At 38.2% G+C, this 25,789-nt stretch overlaps 1 protein-coding gene across 6 annotated transcripts in view; it reads right to left on the bottom strand.

The window, feature by feature from the left end:
• The window catches only part of SMYD3 (SET and MYND domain containing 3), a 398,374-nt gene that overhangs the window by 57,171 nt on the left and 315,414 nt on the right, over positions 1 to 25,789 (bottom strand). For all 6 annotated transcript variants that reach the window (XM_051614033.1, XM_051614036.1, XM_051614038.1 and 3 more), the window contains 2 exons: positions 24,301 to 24,403; positions 17,263 to 17,373 (listed from right to left, as the gene is read on the bottom strand). In XM_051614033.1, the coding sequence (XP_051469993.1) occupies positions 17,263 to 17,373; positions 24,301 to 24,403 (214 nt within the window). The remainder of the gene's footprint in view (positions 1 to 17,262; positions 17,374 to 24,300; positions 24,404 to 25,789) is intronic.

Raw genomic sequence — 25,789 nt, 5'->3', positions numbered from 1 at the left:
AATGATGTAGTATTCCCCATGAGGCTATTGGGAAGGCGTGAATCCAGTTTCTGAACAAACTGAATTTGTACTTTTTAGTTTTGAATTCTGAAACTAAATTAAGAGACACGGCGGTCGGATGCTGTATTGCAGCTGTGCAGTGCATTCCTCAGTATTAGGCAGGCTGCAGAACATAATCAATACCAGCTCTTCATGGATTACTGACTTTGGTGTCTGGAAGGGTATAAAAACTGCACAGGCTAGTAATACTCTTGAGTTGTGTAGGTACTGGAAAAATTAACAGTCATTCACAGTGTTCATGTTTAACTGTTCTACTTCAGCATTTGAATCAAATGAAAGTCTACTCTGACACTGTGTACAATTAATGAAAAAACCCTAGCACCTTCACATGGTAGTATGGATAACCTCCCCTTAACATCATCTGAGTTACAACATTACAATAGCTACTTGGAAATTTAAAAAGAGGCAGCAAAAACAACTGTGGGGATTTTTTAAAAATTAGATTCTTATAATAAAGAGAAAATGAGGATCAGCAAGTCAATTTTAAGAAGTCAGACTAAGATAAGTTTATCCAAATAAAATCTAGAGTTAATTAAATCTTAAAAGTTTAGAGTAAGAGAGGAGCAAACAGACCAACAGTCCCAAATCTCTCCAGTCGCAAGTCCAATATGTCAGGCTCACAGCTCTGCACACAAAAAAAGGTAATTGTATTTCTGACAGACTCGTGCTCCACTCTTATCCCCTGCAATCCCACTTCATCTATTAACTTCTGTGATTTTTTTTAGACATATGCATTTTTAAACAGTGTTTTCAAAGATAACTGCATATGTATATTGTATGTTACAGAGGAAATCTCATGTTTCAGTGAAGCAAACTGACATCCATCTTCCTACTGACTCCTCTGCTTAGAGATTCAAGGGTCACATAGCCTTCTTTGCCAGAGTAGAACACAATGCTTTCCATTTCAGTTTAAATACCCATGCTGAGATTCATCTGACATTTGGGCTACCCCTCTATTTGACAGAGAAAATGAAGCACTTTTAGAGTGCAACTTGTATTACCCTAAAGCAGGCTTCTAAAATACATTAGATAAATAATAGTCAAAGTGTGCCCATTCTCCTCCATTTTATCCATAAAGTAAGCCTGGAGTAGCTAGCTCAGATGCCAGTATTTATACTGTAGCTGTCTGAGTTTTGGTGAAATAAATTATAGCTGTAGATCCCCATTTCAGACGTGGAATATGTGTTCTGCCTTTGCACTGGTGGTGCATTTTCTTTCAATAGGTCTAGCTTACCAAGCAATTCCAGTTACTCCCTTTTATTTACCTGTTCTCATAAATGTTTGCTATTTTCTCAGTCTTTGTCATCCACAAATCTTACTGGCAATGAGTTTGCAATTACTTCCAATTCATTCATGAAAATGCTGGGTACCATAGAAACAGGGTTATTATGGCCAGACTGAAACTATTTGGTAAACATTACATACAACTGATGATTATGATGATTTAATGTTTAAGTACATTGTCAGAGCAATCTTTAGAGTGTAGATACAGTGTATATGTATAAAAGCCTGTAGTAAGAGCAAAGACACCAAAAAAGCTCAAAGTTTTCATTACTCTTGAACATCACAGCCCAACCAAACATTTTAAAGATTGATAATGCTCACAGATCAACCATTATTATTAAAGCTTTCCTATTTTACACGCACTCTTTGTGATAAAAACCTAAGCAAATAACATTACAGATGGTATTTCTTCCCTCAAAAAGCAGCACACAAGAATGCTAGGCTACTTAGCAAGAAAGTATCTAAAGTGATCCATCAAAATCTAAGCAATACACGGGGCTAAGCACCTAAACTTCACCATAGCATTTTGTCTGGATCTGGAGACTCTCCAAATGGAAGGCACATGTATTGAACACATTCTGAAGACGTTTCAGTCAAGTGTTGGTTATTCTGGTTGCTGACCAAAATGTTTCCCACATTTATTTTTAAACTAGCTCTTTTTAATACCACTACTCCATTTGGTGAAAAGGGAATCATATTTACACAGGGGCTACCTCTATTCATTTTATTGACCTTTCCCCATACTGTTTTACAAAATCCTTGTGCTGCACACAGCTTGGGCCCCTAGGGACATGCCAGGCCCAAGACCCCAATGCCTATTCCCAGTCAAGTTGATGGAAGCTGTGGTTTATTCCATGAGCAACATGACTGAGTTTTGTGTTTGTGACAGCACTGCCTTTATAATAAGTTCAGGACCTTAGAGCTGACTACAAAATTCCCATCCCAGCTGCATAGGTTACAAGCTGAAATCAAAATTGATTGGACCATGGGAAGAGCAATAAATAGAAGTTCACTACTTATCAACCCATAAAAGCTAGAGGATGGGAGGGAGGGAGGAAAAGCAATGGAAAGTATTTACAGCTTGGTATCAGAGAAGTAGGGCCTTATGCCAGACCACCCAAAAATTCTTGGCACATTTTTAATTCTGTTGTAATTTCCAACATTGGCCCAAGAAAACCCTGTGGGTAATTTGGTTACCTGTGGAAGGATACTGTTCAGCCTAATCCCTAGCAACTGTGAGGCTGGTATTTCACGGTGTCTTAGACATTACTTACACATTTGTTAAGACAATCTCTAAGTCTATCTTACCAAACAAACTGACAGCTATAAGGCAAATCTGCTTTATTCCTTAATACTGCAACTGGTGGAGACACAGAGTCCCACTGAGGATATTTAGTGGCTCAAAAGTGGTATGTAGGCTCAAAATCCTCAGAATATTTAGGTATTCACAATGCATAATCCAATCCACATTCATCAGTGTATTGAAATGTGTATTTAAGTTTAAATGCACGCATAAATCCCATTAAAGTTAAGCTTTATGAGAATGACTTAGCACTTCACTAAGTACAGGTGTAGTTACTTACGTATCAAAGTTCAATTTATACTTCAATAATATGAAGAATTCGTGAATTACAATGAGTTACTGGTTCTAACTGAAGATGTACTGACATGAAGTTAGATATTTATTTTGAACATTAATATCAAAATAATTTAATAACTTAATGCACAATACATCACATGATAAAACAGTATCTATAGTAATTCTGTTTTTTAAAATGTACCGCAATTTAAAATAACAATATTTACTGCAAAATGCATTTTCATACTCAGCAATGGGTATGAAATAAAGGGAATTTAGTGTTTAGAAAGGCACATGCAACATCATTAAAATCATACACAGCTGATTTATCTATTCTGTACCTTAAAATATTTGATAGATCTCAAAAGTGAAAGCGGTGCTTGCTAGAGCTCTGATTAAAATTGACTGCCTAACCCACTTGCATGTTGCTCAAATATTCAGTGTCAATGCTCAAATCCACACTGGCCAGTCTCCCAGTTTTTTAAGGTAATGAATAAAAAAAGGTGGAATTAATTTTCTAGAACTGCAACTCTTAAGTGAGCACAGTATCTGGAGTTTCCTCCTCCAGAATTTTGCCAATGAATTTGATCGTCCTTTGAATTTGATTTGATAGCTGAATATTAGTTTCATATAATCCAAGGAGAAGAATGAAAATGCCTTTAAAAGATCTTGTACAGTGTTTTAGTAATTTCAATAACTTAATATCTGGAGAATTATTATTGACTATCCTCTAACTAATACCAACTGAAACCAGTAGAGATTTTTCCAGTCTGTAAGAGAAGCAGCTAGAAACACTCCATAATGCAAATCAGTGCTTGAAACAAGCTGTTTGCAGGTACCTTCCCAGTACTTTATTATCCTGATTCAATAATACTGACATTTTAGTCATTATCACAAAAAATAGGAAAATGGCCACATAGTGGCCAGACTGTGAAAAGGACATTATCTAAAATGTCATGTCATGGAAACTATTATCATGCCTTTAATATTTCTCAGAGCCTTTATTTACTGTTTTAATAGCTATCATGCAACTGGTTCCTGTTGACTGCCATTGTTGCAGGTTTTTACATTCCTCAGCAATCAATGGTGATTGGCCAAGGTGATTCAAAGCAAGAAGAGGTAGCCCAAGTCACAAAACATGTACTGAAACTTAAACATCTTGACTCACATGTAAGCAACTGTTTATGAGACCTCCTGGAACAACATAATTTGATGATACATAATATCTATTGGATTCCAAAGTAGTTCATGGTACTAGTAATCTTTTTCTATCTCCTGATAACTACTCTCCACTAAGGGCTTTGCTAATCACTGAACAGCAGACATAGTATTCTCCTACAGTATTTTTCCCAGTCAGATGAATCAGCATTGCCTTCTGAAAACCATGCTATCTCAAGCCCTCTTTATTTAAATATCTTTTGCAGGTGAAGATTTGGGTCAGGGAGAAGCAGCTCACTCTGCAAGATTCCCATCTTCATTCACCAAATACAATGTACTAGTAACTGAACTTCACAGTATCCTTCCCCCCTATACCAAATCTCTGGAGATTCAAGCTACTGTGTTATTAGGCAGGAGCTGGAATCACATCAAAAGCTTTCAAAGCCCAGTAGGACTTATTTTGTGCATAGGAATGATGCAAACTTTACTTAAAGTTGTACTTTAGAAATATTTTTGAGAATAAACAGTTGTCTAGATATCATCAAAGGAAGTGCAGAAACTTTAGTTTGAATCCTACATTTGTCAACACTACAACAAAGATTCATGCCTTATTTTTGTAAAGAAACATGATGCAGCAACATATTTAATGATTGTGGTCAGGTAAATCTTGGAGAGAGTTTTAATACACTTTTACCACGCTCCCTACTTAAAATAACTGTTTGTAGTGTAATCAATAGCAATCCACTGAGCAATCTGGTGGAAAATAACAAGATGTCCTGCAAAGGGTCAACAAATTACGTTGCTGCAACTCACATGGCTGGAGTAAATTCAGCCTATTCAAGCCTGCTGCCTTTTACACCACAAAAAGTTTCTATTCATGTCTAAAAATAAGGCTCACAAATGAAAAATTTATAAGTACAGCTTTAGTTACTGCATTGTTGTGATATTAATTAAATTACTGGCAAGAAATTGATAGGGCACATTACTTGCCATAGCAATATTTCAATCCAAAGCATTCAGTCTGCAGTTTTACAGTCTCAAAAGTTACAGACTTCCTTGCTATTCAGATGAGCTCATTCTTGCTTTAGTAGACCTCAGAGGATATTAGTTAAGGACTGGAATTGATTTAGGCACTGAAGAGCCTGATTTTGTCTTTCTCAGTCTATGGCGCTTCGTACTAATTCATTCAAAGCCCCCAAAACTGAAGATTAGACTTCAATAAGAATGAAGTAATGATACCTGATGACCTTGCCACAGGGTTCTAAATCAATCAATCAATCAATCAATCTTAGAAAACAAAATTAGAACTATCATTTGGCTTGAGTGTCTAAAAGTTTAGAGGCAGCTGACAGTAAAGTTGTATTTCTTCACTCAAATAAGATGACTCGCATGAAAGACGCACTTCCACAACATGGCATTGGAAACAAGAACAAGAACAATGTGAGCCTTTGTAGTAAATTTCATACTGTGATATTCTAAAGAATAATTAAACTTCTTAATGTTACCTGTATAATGAGCATTTCTGTATCTGTTTGATGGAGATATGAAACAGGGCTGTACATTACTTACCAAAGATCCCAAAACAAACAGCAGCAAAAGACAACAACCACCCAAACACACTGGATGTGTAATATATTGCTCTCTAAAAAGGTGTATCTTTAGAATTGTTCCTGTCCATTCCACACACATACATATATACTTACATATATGCATACAATACTACTTTCCCCATTTAGATTTGTTTTTATTTAATGTAGATACATGTCCACTTCACCACAAGAAGTATTTGCAGTGAAATGGATCACAGAATACACCGTTCCTGCTAGCAAGTAAACAGGCTAAGGCGATTGTTTAGTTCATATTTTAATGGTGGGGAGATTAACAGATTGTAACCTGGACTAGCACATTAAATATTTTTCCAGACTTCTTTAAACTCATTCTTGATCCACATAAAGGAAAACCATGATGTTATCTCAGGGCCCACTGTGCACAAGTCTGCTTTACAAAACCACTCATTATTTCTCTTCTAATTGGGATTATCAAAAAAAACAGGGCAACAGACATAGCAATGAAGGTAATATTTTGTTTTTAAAAGTATTTACACCTATTGTATACATAGTAACTTCATGTGGTTTTGTTGACATGCTGAAGAAAAGGGATGCCACGTGAAAGGACTTTGGCAGGCTTGGGAGGTGAGCCCATGACAACCTCATGAAGTTCAGTAAGGCCCAGTGCAAGCTCCTGCATCTGGATTGGAGCAATCCCAAGCACAAATACAGGCTAGGCAAAGAATTAATTGAGAGTAACTCTGAGGAGAAGGTCTTGGGGGTGTTGGTTGAGAAGAAGCTCAACATGAGCTGGCAGTGCATGCCTGCAACCCAGAAAGTGAACCACATCCTGGACTGCATCAAAAGAAGTGTGGCCAGCAGCTTGGGAAGCAATTTTGGCCCTGTACCCCACTCCTGTGAGACCCCATCTGGAGTAATGTGTCCAGCTCTGGGACCTCAACATAAAAACACAGTGCTGTTGGAGAGAGTCCAGAGGAGGGTCACAAAGATGATCAGAGGGCTGGAGCACCCCTCCTACGAAGACAGGCTGAGAGAGTTGGGGCTGTTCAGCGTGGAGAAAAGAAGGCTCCAGGACACCCCATAGCAGCCTTCCAGCCTGAAGGGAACTACAGAAAAGCTGGTGAGGGACTTTTTACAAGGGCTTGTAGTGAGAGGACAGGGGGTGATGGCTTTAAACTGGATGAGGGGAGATTTAGGTTAGATTTTAGGAAGAAATTATTTAGTGTGAGGGTGGTGAGACACTGGAACAGGCTGCCCAGGCAAGCTGTGGATGCCCCATCCCTGGAAGTGTTCGTTCAAGGCCAGGCTGGATGGGGCTTCAAGCAACCTGATCTAGTGGGAGGTGTCCCTGCCCATGCAAGGGTGTTGGAACTAGATGATCTTTAAGGCATTGAACAGACAGTAATGGATCTCAGAAAATATATACAGTAAGAAAGGTAAGATTTATTAGCACATTTCTTCAGCTAATAAAAATAAAACAAAGAGGTGACAAGGTGCCCAACATAATAAAAAATACATAATATACTATCAGGATGGCATTAGGAACCAGAAATTTGAAGTATGAAGAAAGTGTATTTGGAATCTGTAGAGAAAGACACAGGATATACCACGTTGAAAAACGTTGTTTTTCCAGAATGAAAAAGGTTTCTTTTTTTTTCACCATTTTTTCAGGTGATGTCTTCAACAGGGAAGGAGTTTAGAGATTACAAGAGCTTTTAGTGAAATTATTCGAGGATGACCTATTGCAAAAAAAAATTCAGTGAGCCAATAAAATCGTGTGCTATTTTAAGTTACTCACAAATTTGCTGGTTAAGTATCCCTTTCTGTCTTATTTTCTTCCTCCGTATCAGTGTGACTCAGAATGCTTGTGCTCTTTACTGTTTCTATTATTTATAAATCTGGCAGTATGAGAATCACAGCTATACTGTTTTCCAGGTTTTTAGACTGTACAGAGTAAAAAGAGTACTCGCCCCAAAGAGCTATGAAAACAGTGAGATGGAGGGAGAAAAATATACAGAGTGCCAGCAAAGGTCAAAGTTATAATGAGCCCATAAATTGTTGATGTCATGGTTTGGGCCTTTAAAGTTAAATGGTAAAATTCATTCCTTGTCAGAAAGGGATTTAGTTCACATCCACAGAACTGATGAGGAAAGGGTATTTCCACTCACTTTCTTTTCCTTTTTCTTTAAAATTCATAGCCCATTAGTTACAATATACACTTGGGAAGACAAAAGATCAAAGCTTCTATTTCTACTTCATTTGGAGCAGGAATCTTGAAAAAAGACAGGGTGAACTGTCTGTATCCTGGACTCAGCTAAACCTCAGCAACTTCCTGGAGCACTGACAGAACTGTGGGGTCTCCTCACCCCATAGGGACTGCTCTGACACCTTGGATAAAATGTCATTCTAGCTCTGATACAGATACAATTTTGTTCAAATTGCAAGATGTTCAACAGAGGAGATTTTTGAACCCAGAAAAGTGAATCCTGGTCACTTCAGAAAATTGCAGTTTAAAGTTTCTGATTGAAATGGGATCTGAATTAAAATCTATCATTTTTCAAGTAAATTACCTAATTCATGGGATTTTAAAAGACTGAACATCCTGCAGAGTAAAAGAAAGTGACTGATAAACAGATCAATAAAAGGTATCAAAAATCAAGATTGTTCCCTTTGGTATTACTGATACTAGAAACCACCTTGACAGGCTGAAACACCCAAGACCTTATAGCAACCTCAGTGAAAAAGAATTTAGAGATTCAAGATGAGATAAAGCAAAAACTCACTTTGACATATATTGAGAAAAAAAAAAATTGAACTAGTCTCCCCAAAATCACTGCAAGAGAAGGTGATTGGAAAATTATTTGTCTGATCTAGTCTTTTGTTTTAAATTATTCCCGTTTCTCTCCGCATATTCTCTCCTCTGTATGTTTATTTTGGAGTGCTAACTCAGAGTCAGATTTTTCTTAACCCTGTTTATCATTCTGCAGAGACCAAATAGTGGCTGCTACGGGAATGATACTGTCTGAATAAAGAAATCATAACAGTAAAAACTACAGACAGCCTCAAGGGAGCCGGACATTCGGCCAGGGGAACACTGCTCCCTGGGTACTTAAATGTAGCCACTACAGCCTGAGGCAGTGATGAGAGCAGACTCCCTTCCCTTGGCAAAAAATGTGTTTCTGCTTAGAACATCTGCCAGAAGATTTACATTTCTTCTTAGATGGCTGGGTCTGAAAGGAATGAGATTCAGGTCTCCTCAGATGAGCAGAAAGCTGGACTCCCAGGAGACTGCCACACTCCAACTCCTACGTTGACTCCAAATATGAAAAACTTGGAACAAATTGATACAGGTTTCCTTATTAAAGACCCCTGAAAAAGAAAGGAGTCTGCATATAGCTCTGAACCCACTTCTATTCATAAGAACAGCAGCATGTCTTCTGTGACCTTTGACAACCCAAATGAGCACCAGCTGATTGCTGCCAAGTTGTGATCAGGGCACACTGAGGCAGTCCTGAAATGACTGGGAGAGGCAAGTTGTCAGGGAAAAATGATCACAGTCCATTTGTCACTGTCTGACTCTGTCTGTGGGATTGCTCTTTGATGGAAAAAAAATTAGAAAGCTGAAAGATGGAAGAAGCCTCAGAAGTCATGTAAGAATTGCTAAGAAGCTGAAGAGATGATGCCTTTGTTAATGAACAAGAGAGCTGAGAAATGAGAAGCAGTTGCCTTGGTTTTTAGTGTCATTTTTGGCACGAGAAAAAAAAAAAAGTCCTCTGTCCTTGGCTGTTTGGAAATACCCAAGAGGGTAAGATCCTCTGAAAGGGAACAGAAGAGTGTTAGATTGACTGTTGGATTTCAGGAACTGAGCCAGGGTTTATGTCATTTCCAAATGTCTTGCCAGAAGGAAGGAACTATTAATCAGCCAACCACCTATAGAAAGAGTCAGCATAGTGTCCCAGTGGGCTGCTAATTACTGCCACGGGCTTTTGTAGGCAGTGGTTACACTAACATTGGGCTGAAAGGGTAGGTGGGGAAAATGTGACTGAGCTCTGGCCTGATTTCCTTCTGCAGTTTGCTTCAGAGCCAGTCTGAGTGGCAAAACACTAAAGTAGATGAGGAATGAATAAATAATTTCTAAAATAAACTATTGTAAGTTCTATCTTTTGATAGGAAACAGATTAAACAGGCATTTTGTTGGAACAAAGTCCTGATCTTTTTTTTTAACACACTCTTAATACCTTAGTGCTCAGCAAGTACCTTAGAATCATGACTAGAGATACAGATGCTCTTAACTTCACTCTGCTTTGATCAAGGAGCTCTGTGTTCAGTTAGCTGTATGAACAGACTTGCTTTCAATAATCCTATTTAATCCTTGCTTCCTAGGCTTCATCTTTTGAATTAATTTGGAGATCTCATCTTTCATATTTTACTTGGTAAACTAAATGAGAATGTAAATGCCTGAAAATAAATAAATACTAGGGAAACTGGGACACAAACTTCTGGAACTTGACAATCCAGGAATTTAAAAGGCTCTTCTTAACATATAATTTTGTATTTCCTGTCTCCTAAATATATGCTCCCTGAGGGAGGGGAGATACTGTTGTAGTAACACCAGTACAGTGATCTAACATGAAGCCTTTACGTGCTGATTCAAAACGACAGTCAATAATAGTATTTTTCATATAACAATGCCTCTGTGATTTAAGTACATGTTCTTCCATGGGACTGCTGACACCAAACATGAAGATCAAAGGTGGAAAGGTTGTATAAATTCTATTATTGGCCACATTCAAGATTCTCTCAGAAACCTTGGTGAGGCAAATCAACCATGAATATAGGCTCTGGCAACTAATTTGATCAAGTTATGTAGAGGATCATTTACATTTGATGAAATTCCTAAACTACAGTTGCACTGAGTTCTAGGATAGCATTCTGGTTTGGTTTGCTGGGTTTTTTGGTAGTGGGGGAAGCCACAGGGGTGGCTCAGGTAAAAAGCTGAGCAGCTCCCACTGCTCCAAACCCAGCCAAGGAGCCATTAGATGGACAATAGATGCGCATTAGCGATTAACATGCGAAAGAACTGAGATAACACCTGAACAGAGAAGCACTTAGGGGGAGAAGAGCAGTGTTGGTGGTTGGTGACAAAGAAGGGGAGGAAGGAGCCCTAGCAGAAGTTTCCCTGCAACCCATGGTGAGATGGCAGCTGTCCCTTTGCACTCATGGAGAAACGTGGTGGCTCCAGGAGGGGTGAACCTGGCCACTGGACTTGGATTTTGTGGCCAGTGGATTTGCTGCCAGTGGACTCTGATTCCGCAGCTTTGGAAGACCCCGGCGCCAGGGGAGGTGGCTGTTCCCGAAGCAGCCCATGACTCTGTGGGAAGCCCAGGCTGGAGCAGCTTGCTCTGGACCTCACGGGAAGGACTCATGAAGGAGAGATTCATGGAGGACTCTCTCCCATGGGAGGGACCCCATGGGGAAGGAGGGAAGGACTGTAAGGAATCCTTCTTCCTGAAGAGGAAGGAGCAGCAGGAACCACCAGCCTGTGAACTGACTCTAAACCCTATCTCCTGTCCCCCTGCGCAGCTGGAGGGAAGGAGGGAGAGAAACTAGGAACAAAGTAATTTGGGCCCAGGAAGAAAGGAAGGGTGGGGTAACATATGCAAGCCCTGCTCTGTGTGTTGTCTGTGTCCTGTGTGTGTTTGATTAGTGTGAAATTATTATTTTTTCCCCAAGTTGAGTCTGTTTTGCCTGGGACCTTAATCAGTGAAGAACCCTCCTTGTGCTTTGTCTCAAGCCATGAGATTTGCCCTCCTCATCCCAGCGTCTGTGTGTGTGTGTTGGGAAGCTGAGTGAGCAGCCATGGGGCTGCTCCTTTGTTGTCGTGTTGTCCCAAACCACGACATTAATGATGAGCCAGGCAGGACAGAAACAAGGAACCATGACAGACAGGAAAAGAATGTAAAAACTTTTAGTAGATTCAGGAACTTATTTAGTGGAACTTATTTATAAAAGAGCTGGTGGATGTATGGAAGTGCAATACCAGCTAAAGAATTGCAGGTGACATTTTCATATAGATATCTTAGCTGTTGTTCAGGTGACCTAATTTTGAGAGTTCCTCAGTTGGAAACTGGACTTGAGTTCTTTACCAAAACTCAGCATGAAATATAAGTAGCTAATAAGCAAAGCAATAAACTGATTAAAGGAATAACATACTTACTGGCATTATGGTATTACTAGCTTTGGCAACTATCAAATACTAGCCAAATATAAAAATGATTCAGATTCAAACCCATTGCTTTTGACCTTGTAATAAATAAAAGCCTTCCAAAAACCAAGCTAGACTAAAATATTAAATCCTGGCTCCAAGGAGAAAGACGACTCATAACAAAGTGATTCTATAAGCACAAATCTCTCTGAAATCCTTGGCTAGAGATGTAGAACATGAACAATACTCTGGCTCACGACTGTGGAAAAAACTGTTCCCCGTTTAAAATGTTTGTCATCAATGTAATCCCATCTTTAATTATAATTAATGTAAGGGGCTTTTATGTGCTGGAATGGTAATACGTTGCCAAGAGTTTCTAGGAAATCACAGATTTCCATACTACGGTGGAGATTGATCTTAAAATGGAGCAAATATAATAATGTATAAAGCTGTCAGAGATACAATGAGCTGAACACATTATAATAGCAATAACTTAAAAGTATCGGCAGTCAGGAAATATTCCATTAGTGACTTTCAGAAAGACATCTTTTTTTCCTTCTTTTAGTTACTGATTATTTTTTTTCAACTTCAGCCAAAATCAGTTTAAAATATTGTTTTGATTTGTAGCTAATGCATTTAATCTGGCACTAACCATACTACCAAAAGCTTTGTCTCAATCTTATCTTAATCAGTTTACACTGATGCGTTAGCACTTGCTACTCTTCCCTTGTCGAATCAGCAGCCAGGCTGCTTGATCCGCTGCTAAAACACAGTGGCCATCTAGAATAAAAATGCAGCTGGCATTGAGGCCCAGGAACCAAAAATAATTTGAGATCCACAGGTCCAGCTACTTAGCACTTTTGGCCTCCTATTTTTTCATCTTTGATGACAGCTATTCATCTGGAATATTCCATGGCGGTGCTCACAGTTGGAGAGGCAGGTAAAAAACTACAACTGTATAGCAAGCAGAGGTTGACTCTGAAGTTCTTACATCAGCAGTGACTAGTGAGGAACATTTGCTTCCATGATATGCAACACAGTTGTGACTGCAGAGCCATGTACCTCTCCATTTGGTCTAGGGATGTGTCTGCTCACACTGATTGTGTCAGTGAGCATCGGCTGAAGTTGATGCTCCACTTCAAGAATGTTAAATTCCACAGGATCCCTGTGGTTGGGGTGCAGCCTGTTTCAGAATACTTGGAAATCCAGCATTTGCCATATTAGTCTCAGATCTAGAGGACTGTGCCAGTGAACTGTCCATACTTAGCAAATGGTTAAAGAAGATCCTTATGCTGTATGAAGTTGCCATATTTAGCTAAAAATATCAAGTGACTGAATTTTAAAGTCATTGCTGGTGTTGAAGTGAATTTTGCTGGTTTATATAGCTTGATGTGAAATATTACAGTAAATGAGAATTAAAGAACATTTCTTCAGTTGCCTCTTAAATCACAGTTCATCAGAGACCTGAAAACTAGAAAAAGCCCTTGCAGAATCTTCTAACTTAGAATGGGAAAACAGCTCTTTAGCATACTATTCTTATTTGTAAGCATAGCTAAACTGTGTGATTGTAGTATGATGTAACCACTATCTGAGTTTAATCAATTTCAGAGAAATAACAGTGAAGAAGCAGTGACACTGGCTGTGAGATATATTTGTCTACAGTAGCATGCTTGAAGTGATCTGCATAAACAAATTTTACTAACACTCTGGATGTTACTGTGCTGAAACCCACATAGTTGCAACTGCATTCTGCTATCGATGTCAGCTAGCAAAGAAAAGTAATCATGCAACTCTTTACTTTGTGTTCATAGGTACTTCATGGAGCAGCATAATTTATCTCACCCAACTTCATGTGTCTAAAGTGTGGTGTTTACTCAAAGGCATTCCTTTAACCTCTTCTGTCCATTCTAGTTTTCATAGATTTCTACTGCAAGACAGTATGAATAAGCTGCTTGTCTTTTCTTTGGGTATGGAAGGAGGCTAAAAACTGGTTAAGATTAGATGCCTAACTGAAGTTTGGAGAAATTAGTAGCATTTTGTAGGCTATATCTGCTACTTGCTCATGTAAATGTCTCCAAGGTTAAATACGAGCTTTTCCTCTTTTCCTTTCTTTTCTCTTTTATTTTCTTTTATTTTTCTTTTTCTTTCACAGCACTGAGACACCACATGGCAATGGGAACTGCATAAAGCACAGAACTAAACCTTTAGCCTTTCCACTTCAAGGAATTATTCTCATAGAAACAAAACCAACACTTAAAGCTAAAAAAAACTTTAAAAATGCAGCATCTTTATTATCCTTTGGACATCAAAATACTCAGCAAAAGCACAAATTGCCATCTTCATGCTGCATTTGTGGAAACTGAGCAAAACAGAGCTTCACAGAATATTCACAAAAATGGTCCCTGATTTAGACAGACTGATCTGGTTTCTAGTAAAAACTCTGTTCAGCTTCTACTGAAACGGGAGCTTCTCACTAATTTGAAAAATAAGGACGAGGTCTTAGAAAACACGAAGTTTGCTTTTGAATAAGATGAATTACCCAGATCACTTACAAAGTCAGTAACTGACATGAGAACAGAAACTTGATACCATCTTCCTTCTTCATTCGAGCATATCAGACTTTAGAAAATATAGCAAGAGACATGAATTTCTTTTATAAGCAACTTGTAAAGTATTTTTATAATATTAATAAATAAGCATACATGTAACTAAGTACTAATACATAAAAGGTTATTATGCCCTTCATATAAACTTTAATGTCTATTTCCCACAGGATTCTCAGGATCAATTTTTAAAGATTACAAAAGATGTGGAGTAAAAGCCACAATAAAAATGACCTGACTTACAGTTTTACTGTAAAGTGATGTGTGCACCTCAGGAGTGATTACTTTGTTTTCACTGTTCCCTGTTACCTGCTCAGCAGCTGGCAGGCACACTCAGCAAGACTGGAGCTTGGGAGTAACAAGAAGCTACAATCTTTGTAAGTGTTTGTTAGAAAAAGTATTCTAACTTTTTTTATGAGATGACTAAAACTGAAAAAAATCCAAAATACCCAGGAATTTACTTGAAGGCACAAAGCATTTCTTAACCAATCTGGAATTTGCATTTTTACCTATAACAAAGATTTATGAGGTGGATTGCTCTTGACTAAACCATCGTATTTGCAAAGCCATGTTGTAATATGGGAATGTACTCCTAGCTGATTATATTTATTGAATCACAATGTTCAATCTGCCACCCTTGATGACCCAAAGTTGCAGCCATTACCTATTCTGTTGACAAAGACTTTGCCTTTTAAAATTTTTTGCAAGATGTCTTGGAAATTGGTCTCAGTATCAGGGGCATTTCAGGAGGAATGTTATTGAATAGTTTTGCCAAGTAATGACTTTTAAGCATCCAAATCCAGTCATTCTGTAATTAAACCCCAGAATTAAAAAAAATATTATCTCCCATTGTAGCTGCAGTGTTACATGCTTCTCAGCTTACCAACAGTGACTGAGATCAAGGGAAAGAAAAAATGTTTCCAAGTTAGCCACGTAAACAGTTGCATTTCAAAAAAATCTCTGTCACAGATAAATGAAATCCGTATTATAAGGACTGGGGCTGATTACATCTAAACATCCTTAACTGAAGCTGTGGATGATGTCATCAACAGACAAAAAAGACATGAAGTTCCCAGCCCTTCACAGACCTCTTCACATGGTTACAATAAGGAAACTACAGAATTTCAGAACACAGTCACAAAGAGCTTTCCAAGCATTTTGTAATATCAGCCCCACAGGGAATTTTGCCAATGGGCAAAAAAGATCTATAGAAGATGAACTCAAACCACAGTTAAAAATTTTGAAGAGAAAATAACCACTTAATTTTAACCTACGTGTGAGACTACTGTTTTCATCAATATTTGCACATTGAATTTCACAACAATATTTTTTGATGTTGTATGTTGCCTCTTACAGTGAAGTGTACTCTGCTTGTGGATTTTGTTTCTCCAAACATTCCACATGCTGAATGGTCTTTCCACCACTTGTCTACCCTTTCCCAAACTGCTAAGCGATCCTTAAAGATTACTCAGACTGCTTATTTTTCTTTGTCACTGCATTGGTGGCGATGCCATTCCCCAACACCAAAGTAAGTTTTCATGGCACTTGAGTGAGTGCCTTGAAAAGAAAGACAAAAAGAGGCCTCCAACTTCCCTTCACTGCTTTTGAGCAGTATTGCGGCAATCTTTATCAGGCACAGAATGCCAACAACTTTCGCGCGTGAGCAAAAAGTGATTTAGCATTATGTCACAAGCCTGAAACTTTTCTGTGCTCTCTTTTTTGAACTGCTTACTGACCAACAGAAGGGTACATTATGTATTCAATGGGTGCACTTTGGCTTGAAAAAACCAACACTCTCATAACTGTCCTGCCCAACACAGAAGAGTTTAAAATATTGTGTTTCTTTTCTTTTCTTTTTTGCAGTACAGCAGTTATTTCACTAATCATATCGTGTTCCTTGGAATCACATTTTCTTCAATAACTTTCTTACCATTTCTAGTCTACTGGGAACAGATTTAGCCACGTGAAATGACTCACCCCAAACAGGCATTTTTTAAAATAAGAACAAGAGTAAATGTGACTAGAACGACAAGTTGCATAAATTACTATGAAGCCAGCCTCATTTTGCATATTCCATATACTGTCTCATCAGGCTTGGAGCCAAAATTATTCTGGTCAGGCAGTATAAATATGAAGCGATACAGAATATAATTAAACCAGGTTAGACTGAACGAACCCCAGTAAAGGGTCATGCTAAACAGAATTTTTTCTACTACAGCTACTGACTGGCTACTCCAAGAAAGATAGCGTAAAAGTTACAGTCATCTAAGGAGGTTCCCCACTCTTTCTAATAACTGCTGAATATGTCTGGTAGTTCTTGAAAATTATTTATGCAAGTATTTGTCAGAATTAATTTAACATTATTCTGAGGATAAGCACAGCTTTCCTGTAGCATCAGAAAACTCGCTTCAGTTGAAGCTCCCCATTCATTCTTTTGAATAGAAAAAAAACAATAAAATATGTTCTTTTCAGCTTAAAGTCAAGTTAACTCTCATGTTCAGAGAACTTTGAATCTCAGAATGATCTGAAACACATCTTGGAACTGGAAGTGGTTCCTAGCTTTAAGAACAATTCATGTTTTAGCAACAAATTCTTCTTATCATCTTGTCAACATTTCCTGCTTTTCTTTCCTTCATGGTTGTCTTTCATAGCAACATAAACAGCACTGAGGGCAGAGGGCTTTCTTCTCTGTTCTGGCCATTAAATTATAGCAAAAGATAAAAGTATTATGTAAAGGAAGGGAAGCTGCTGACAGGGCTTGGAAAATTCTGTTTCACTGGCAAGGAACTTCTTCATTCAACCTACCTTTTCTTGATTCTGGCAGAGAAGACAGTCACATTCAAAGCAATACTGGCGCTTCAGTTGCTTTTGGCGTTCACTGGTGGGCATCAGTGATTCAATATAGCTGATGGTGAGCTGTGTGCAGGACATACAAACCCAGAGATGGTATATTTTACAAAAAATCTGTATTTGGTGTATTTATAGTCAAGGCAGTATTTTTGGATACAACATTTTTACTGCATAAAGTTTTATCTTAATAGGTGATTTCCTGGAAGAAATTGACAATGAGAAAAGAGAGTGAGGGGGAGGAGAGAGGGAGAGAGAGGGGGAGAGAGGGAGAGAGGGGAAGCAGGAAAGAGGGGAAGAGAGAGACAGAAGGGACAGGGAGGGAGAGTGGGGGAAAAGAGAGAGAAAAGATGGAAAAGAAAAAAGAAGTTCAGTATCTGAAATTTCTGTTTATGAAAACTCATTTTCTGTCTAGCTCCAAAGCTTAAGTGTGTATTTAGCACTGATGTTATACAACAACCCACTATCTAAAAAAATTTTACATCTTGTCTTAGGGAAGGCCCTACTTGCAAATATGTCTAAGGTCCTCTTATGTTATAGCCATCTTCAGTATGTCTGTGATGTTTCTTTTGTGACCAAGGAAGCACAAAAGCATTGCAATCAAAGTTGCTGAAACCACTGACAGGAAAATGTATTAAAATGATAAAAGCAAATGTGCTTAATTTTGTGCTATTTTCAACTCCTCATGCTGTAGAGAGTGAATTCAAATCAACTACAGAGAAGTCTCTAGTTTGTTCCCTTTGACGCCTGCCAAAAGGAATTTTACAGGGCTAACCATTTGTGGAGTTCTTTGAATGTTTAGAGTGCTGCAGAGGCACAAACTAATGATAAGGGAAAGAATATAGCAAAACAACAGCCCAGCTCCGACCAGCATTCAGTCATATGTGCTATTGAGTGATTACACTATACACCCAACACTCCAGAGAGGTCAGAGCTAAAAAAATCAGGTCACGTTATTTCATCCTGAGCCCAGGCACTTCAACTAATTGGGAGAAATTTCACATGGTTCTCAGTTAAATCATGAGAGTCCACTCAAAGAAATTACAGGAAAACCTGACCAATTTGTAGTAATGACTATGGAATCCATTGTGAGAACCTGCAATTTGCAAATTAGTGAGCATTCTAATTAAATGAGCAATTACCAAGCAAATAAAACAATGCCTGCATTTTTTTCATGTATTATTACAGTGTAATTTGATTACATATTGAAGGAGGACTATATTAAAAGAAGATTACAGAGATGGCAGTCAAGCATTTAGAGTATTCATAAGCAGAAAGCCTGTGGAAAAAAATTAATATGCTCTCATAATTGAAGATTAATGGTATAATAAATGAAAGAGACGTATTAAAGTTTCACAAATAATAAAAAGTTAGAAGTGTAAGAATTTTGTCAGGTTTTGCATTCTATATAACATCATTTTGTCCCAGCTTGTGCATGTCTGAGCTGAGAGGGGATTAGTTTCACCACTGCTGGGTTACAGCAGAATAGTCTATACTAATCATTTACACAGGAGCTGTAGGCTTCCCTCTGAGCTTTCTGTGGTGAATGGATGGAAATTGTTTTGCCTGTTTTTTTTGTTTTGCCTTTTCTCCCAAGCTTGGACTCTTCTGCCCCTTTCTCTCTAATCTGTGCCTCTTCTCATTCTCTCTCCTGGACATGAATATCATTTTACAGTCTTATTCTCCACACCTGGTTACTTAAAATTGGTTTCCAGCCTTCAGTTCCAGCTCCTTACATAGCCATTTTTTGTGAAATGGGCAGATTTTGTCATCCTACCAGTCCCAGATCTGTCCTTCTGCCTCCCCTGCATGCTTCGGCTTAACAGCACTTGTTGCCCTACTCTGGTTTCTCAGTCATCTTCTGTGACCCCACCAACTTAGTCCTTGTTTTTTAACCCAGCTGGTCCTACTCTGCATCCTCTCTAGTGTGGTAAGAAAGATCTGTCTTGCTTCCTTCCCACAAACCAGTTTCCAGTAAAGTTGTAGTCCTAACCTCATCCTCCAGCCACTCCCAGCCCGATTTCCCTCTCCTGTCACAGACATCTGATTTTCATGTCTCTTTGCAATTCACAATTTTTTTTCTGTCAAAGTCATTCTACACACTGGCTCGTTCCCTGTTTCTTATCCTCTGCATAAACATCACTGGATCTGACCCATGTCCTCTAGGGCTTTCGGTTCAGGTGGCATCCAGCAGTAAAAAGGATTTAATCAAGTTCAGGCACAGTGTAAGACAATAGAATCTCCAGGGGAAAATTATTCATGTGAGATTAGTCTATTATTTGCAAAAAGACAATGGTCTACACCCTATTATTACTGCTGAACTGATCATTAGGCAGGGTTCAATTATAATATTGCAAAACAAACCCAGAGCCAACATCAAACTTGCTTCATCTATCTTCAGCCTACAGGCTTCATTTCTTTCCCTCTTTTCAGTTTGGGCTTATTTTTTTTCTTCTTTTGGTAACAAATTTGACACCAGTAATTTCTTCTTCAGAGATTACCAAACAGTGTTGGATATGAACAGTCACATAACAACCTGCTCTGGCTTAGAGAATATGACTGGGCAGAAGGAAGAGGACAAGAGGCTTCGTCACACTTCTTTTAGCATTTCAACAGCTTCAGGTTTCTCTTGCTGTCAGAGGCCCTAGTCCAAATTTCCAGTCCTGCCAGCAGAAATCCGTAAGTGAAAAAATTTAGCTGACAGACTGAGTGGGAAAATGTAATAAGAATATTTAGAAACATGACCAACCTAACAGTGATTAAGTCTATACCAATCATCTAATTGTTTAAACATTAAAATTCTGTATTCAAGCCTCTCTCCTGCACTTAATTTTGTATCTCTTCATTAGATGCAAGGATCATTTAATTTGTACGTATTTAGGAAATGTACCTATTTATCAAAGGTTGTCTTATTTGCATGTGTGATGTATGGTATTAATTAAAACATTATTTCAGCTGACCAAAGCTTGCCTCTTTAGTGTTTCATTTGTAAAGAATGCAGTAAATATTTTCCCCTGAACAGGAGAATATATATTTAATAACATTTGTGAAGACAGGGAATTATTCAACAGCCATGAGACTTATTCTCAAAATTTTCTCCATAGAAATGCAGCACTGTGTGAGTCCTGCTTCCTGCTCCAACACTGAAATTCTTTAACCATGGGTTTGGTGGCTAGTTTCTCGTGTTCCTCATTTGCCAAATGAGGTGGACACAGTTTTCCAGTACTGCCATGCTGCAGTGGACTTCATGTATATTTTTTGTAATGGGCTATAAGCTACAAAATTTCTAGACAGACAATTCTGTAGAAATTGAAAATCAATTATTTTAATGCAAACAGCAGGGAAAAAAAGTGAGTTCTCTTGTTTTTCCAATTATAGATCTCAGGGTCATAGGGAGGGTTGGGACAAAAAACCTCTTCCTGAGACAGAGTTATTTAAGTGGTAAACAGTCTGTGCTGTTTCTGTTTTGGCATATATAATCAAAACACCTTCTAACTCAAGGAAAAATTTGGTTTTAAAAAATATAATTTGACCAAATGTAACGTGTCAAACAAACACAGATACAAAACTTCTCCTCATAGAATTATACAGAAGTACTACATATATTGGTTGAACTATATAATGAAGACAGAGTTCATTGCTGGTCATCTGAAATAATGACATGTATTTAGTATTAATTTTAAAAATTAGTTCTCTGTAAGAGTATGGCCTGTTATGTGACTTTCTGCAGGAAGATACAAATTTGTTCTGAGTGGACACTGGAGCTGATGAGAAGTCATGCACCTGTGGTGCAGAACTGGACCCCAGCTAATACGTCCTGTCTCTCAGCAGGACTAACTGATTTGAGCTATGCACTGAGCTAACCAGAGCTGTACAACTTCTAACTGGAAAACAGACAAAATAGCTGACATCTGCCTGCAGAACACCAGATAGACACAGTAATTTACAAAAAGTCAATTCAAATTATAGCGCTCATCTTCATGCTGCTCAAAGTGGTTACTTCAGAGTAGGGAAATGATGCAGACCTCTTCAGAGCAGGCTGCTTGTCTTTTTGAGAAAATAAATTACTGATATTCTACCTCACCACTGAAGGAGCCTTGGTGAGTCATTTTTCCTTTCTTATAATCCTTTCCCATATCTTATCTTTCTTTGTAATACTTAAATTTCACTTTTGCAAGGAAAGGAAATCTTTGTATACTGTCAAAGTAACGTCAAGTTACAAAAGCTGTGATAGTTAGCACTACAGCTAACATTATCTTGAGGAGCAAAAAGGGTTTATAATTAGTTTTGAGCTGCTGGAAGCAAGTTTCAGAAAGTCCTGTAGTCTTTTAAGTAAGGATACACAGAATAAAACCCCCACATTAATCTATTCTTTCTTCCTTCCTGCTATTAGATTCAACTATGCTCAAAAACCTGGTACAGAGTAGTCTCTTCAGTTTCAGAATACCCCTTCTATAAACCACAACCCCCAGTCTATGCATCAAGTTCAACAGCTGCTATCAAGCCTTGTCTTCCTTTCCCTTATTTTGTCCTCTCCTCTGTTCCCTGTATATTTAAAGAGGATTACAAATGTTTTTGTTTAAAATGGTAACTTTCTGCCCTCATAGAGCATGCAATTCCATAGAACCATATTAGTATAAAATGCAAATATTAGACCTAAAGACAAATCTGAACTTTGGGTTTCTTAAGCAAAATTTAAGGACCAGACACTTCTCCATCTTCCCAGTTCTTAGTATTTTATTATGATTCCTGCAATATACTTTCTTTACTTAAAGCTTCAACTTTGGAAACCATGCAATTAAACATTAATCCTTTCTTTCAATGCCTACAAAAAACTTACATTCATCACTCACGGTTTCATAGTGCTTCTGGATTGGCAGCACTGTCTTTGCCAAAAAAAAAAGGCCTAGATGGCTAGAATTTTTGCATATGATTAGTCATTAGTTTTCCAAATATACAGCACCATCAAATTTAGAGCTTAGATTCTATAAAGATCCAGGTAAATATTTTCTGTCTCAGGAGTCCTCATTTTCTACTGCCTGAGATACATTTTGGCCTTAGGATTTGAACAAATTTCAAAGCCCAAACAAAAATTCAACTAAAACCCACTACATGCCATATGCCTTCCTATCAAAAACATGCAAAGCTAATAAAATCTGCTTAGACGTGAGACTAAAACTATACTGAAACAACTTCCATCAGGATATTAAAAGTTTTTGAGGTTTGCACAATCTTGGATGTCTTCTATCACTGACTTCATAAATACAATAACTGTGTATAGCATGAGTACTCTAGTGTGGCTGGGGCATAAAAATTACTCCTGAATAAATCTGCATCACACCACAACAGCTACATACAATACAATAATATCTCTTCTTCTAGTTTACAACCAAAATCAGGTATACCGGTGCCTTCCTCTTTATGTGATTGTGAGATGATCACAATGGCCAGTCAACTCCTCTCCCTGTGTCTGTTTTCCCTGTGAACACAGGGGGTCAACAACTCCTTAACATGAATAAATTGTTGTAGTCCTCTGATAGAAAGCACTACAAATACCCAAAAATATTTTTACTTCTCACTTGCCTTGTGAACACATCGTAATGCACTGACTGATATTTTCCTGGCAAGGGTCCAGAAGCCCTATCAAGTTTTTTCCTCTATAGATAGTAAAGCCATCATCCTCTTCTACTAATCGCAGCTTATCTTGCTACTTAGCTTCTCATTTCTAATAAACCTTAGTGTTTATTTACTTTCTATTCATTATTACATAAGGGATCTCATTCTGTCTAAATCAAGAAAGTCTGAACAGGATAAGGCAAGTTTTCTACTGATGATAATTATTGAAGTTTTCTTCTTGCCTCATGACTTGAAACGGTGTTCATCTTACCACCTCAGAGCACTCAATTTTTTCAGAAAACCCAATCAGATTTCTCCCTAATATGTATTTTCTTTCCTGTTAGGTCAGATCGCGACCTCAGTAACATAAGTAAAAACTTAGCTCATAACAGGTAATACAGTTTCATGTACATAGGTGTGTAAATTCAATACATGGCTATTAAGAAAACTGAGCTCACCCTACTGCAGGCAAGCAGTAAGGCAGTGTGGAAAGCAGTTGTACCAAAGCTACCATGCAGAACCCAAAATGAAAAGCAGTAGCAGTTGTGTAATAGGAAAAGAAAACACTTCAGAGAGAGGGAAATAGGTACTACCTTTAAATTAGAAAATAATGCCCTTGATCTCCCCAGAGTTTGAAGCACAGGCTTGAACTGCATTTACATTAAGGGCATGATTTTAAAATACCCAACAGCTAGGTCTGTTTGGTACAGTCATTGGTACATGTAAAGTTACAAATATACACGTATTTATAGGCCAAAATTGCTTTACTGCAAAGACATTTACTTTGAAACTCTTACCTGGCCACCAATTATTATATCAAAAGTAATGCAAATGCTGTTTTAAAACAAAACAAAAAAACCCAAAACAAACAAAAACAAACAAACCAACCAACCAGCAGAGAATACCTTTTATCAAATCAGAAATCTCTTGAAAGGGATATTTTGAAGTTTTTTCTAGTGAAATGGACAAGAAAACACTTTCACTGTCAATGAAAGTTTTACTACAACTGTATGGTTGCAGTCTGACAAATGCTTATTGTTGCAATAACTTAGTAAACACTGCATTCCACCCAGAAATATTGTAAATGTTTCCATCAGGGTAAAGACGTTCAAATACAAACAAAATGAAGTGCCTAGAGGAGGAAAGGAGGTACAAGAATTTATCAAGACTGCTAGTGATTTATGAGAAGTAATGATTATGGGGCCCAGGCAGTGTGAAGAGATGATTCTATTTATCATCTTCCCCCTGATAGCTATGTGCTAGAAAGTGGCATCAATATATCACCAAAATATTAAGCTGGTGGCCCTGCAGTCTGGAATTTATTTAGGGAGATGTCATTGTTGCAGGTGTCTGTGATGGAAGGGAGGACAAGTTAATTACCTCTTCACCAATCTGGATCTCTCGGATGGAGCGAAGTAAAAGCTGGTATCCTTCAAAAACGATCACACAGTTTGGGTCACAGCTGTGGTTCAGTAAAGACATGCTGTGAGGGGTGGCAGACAGGGAAAAAGAGAGAGAAAGAACTTTACAGAGGAGCCTCCACTGCCATTCCCCTTTAATCATTTAGAAGTAGCTAACATGATTACATCTGAAATATCAAGCAGTTAAGTTATGACACAAATAAAATCCTGGTAAATCAGCTGCTCTTGTCTAGGGGAGGAAAACTAATGATAAGAAGATTTACATTAATTGCTAATAGGAGTCACGCCTGGATGCCTTAATATCTTTGTCTTCTGTGTACTCAGGGCAGGAGGGAGGGGATGGCCTCCCAGTGACTCTCAGAGAGGCCTGACCCAGGGGAGAGGGCAAAGCAGGCGAGTGGGGAACAAGGCAACCTGGACAGTTCATGGCAAAATGTTCATGCCTTGGGATGGTGTTTTATTTCTGCTGCTTCTGCTCAGTTTCAGGACACTAAGCTTATCGGTTGCCCTGACTGTCAGTGGAATCATGGCTTGAAGGGGCCAGTAATCAACCTGTACTTTGAATCAGGTAGAAAATACTGTGTTCTAAAACCAAAGTACTTGGTGTACAGATTTGAAAGAAGAGCTACAGCATTGCCTCTGTTTTACACATATTTTGTTCAGCTGAGGGTTCTTCCCCTATGGGAATGACCTATTGAAGTTCTGGCATCATCAGGCTGGAAGAATAATTTTTGGTGTATTCAGCTGCCTTTATTTGCTTTCCTTGTCTGCCTGTTTCAGTAACTCAAAATCCCAACTGTTGTTGGCAAAATAGAGGTTGTTGCTCAGGGTCGGAGCCCTGCACCAAACCACATTTATTCGGTTCTTGACTCAAAGGAGCTATCAGCCAGAGCCTGACTCTTTTGCTATCCCTTCTGGCCTAATTAAAATATCTTTGGTTAATCTCCACATAAACCCAGTAATGTACCCTGGGAGAGAGTACCCAGTTCACTTCTTGTGACATCTCTGGGTATACTCCCAAAGCTGCTGGCAAGGTGATGCAGAGAAGGACCAAAGGATTTTATCTGTTTTAAAACATACTGGGATGCTGAAGCTGTCAAGCCATGCAACAATATACAACCTCTTAATGAGACTAAACAAAGCACCTTCAATCACATACTGATCTTCCACATCATTATTACAGGTAACTGATTCTATGAAAGCAAAACCTTCCCTGGTATGTACTTCTTACCTAATAGAAATAAGAAATTATACAAATATTAACATCCATTTCTCAAGAGCCTTATCTTTTCACCTTATTGGTTTCTTAGTTATAGTCATTTACTAATAAATGTGTTCCATTGTTTTCTTTTAATTGCCAGTTCAGCAGGCTCTTGGCTGCAAATACCTGTGTTCTAAAGCAATGCTGAACAGGTTTCCTTTTACTCCTCCTAGTCACACTTTTTTTT

The sequence above is a fragment of the Apus apus genome, chromosome 3 (assembly GCF_020740795.1).
Source record: "Apus apus isolate bApuApu2 chromosome 3, bApuApu2.pri.cur, whole genome shotgun sequence".
Taxonomy (NCBI): domain Eukaryota; kingdom Metazoa; phylum Chordata; class Aves; order Apodiformes; family Apodidae; genus Apus; species Apus apus.
Note: the sequence above shows the minus strand (reverse complement) of the source record. Positions and strands in the feature narration are given on the sequence as shown.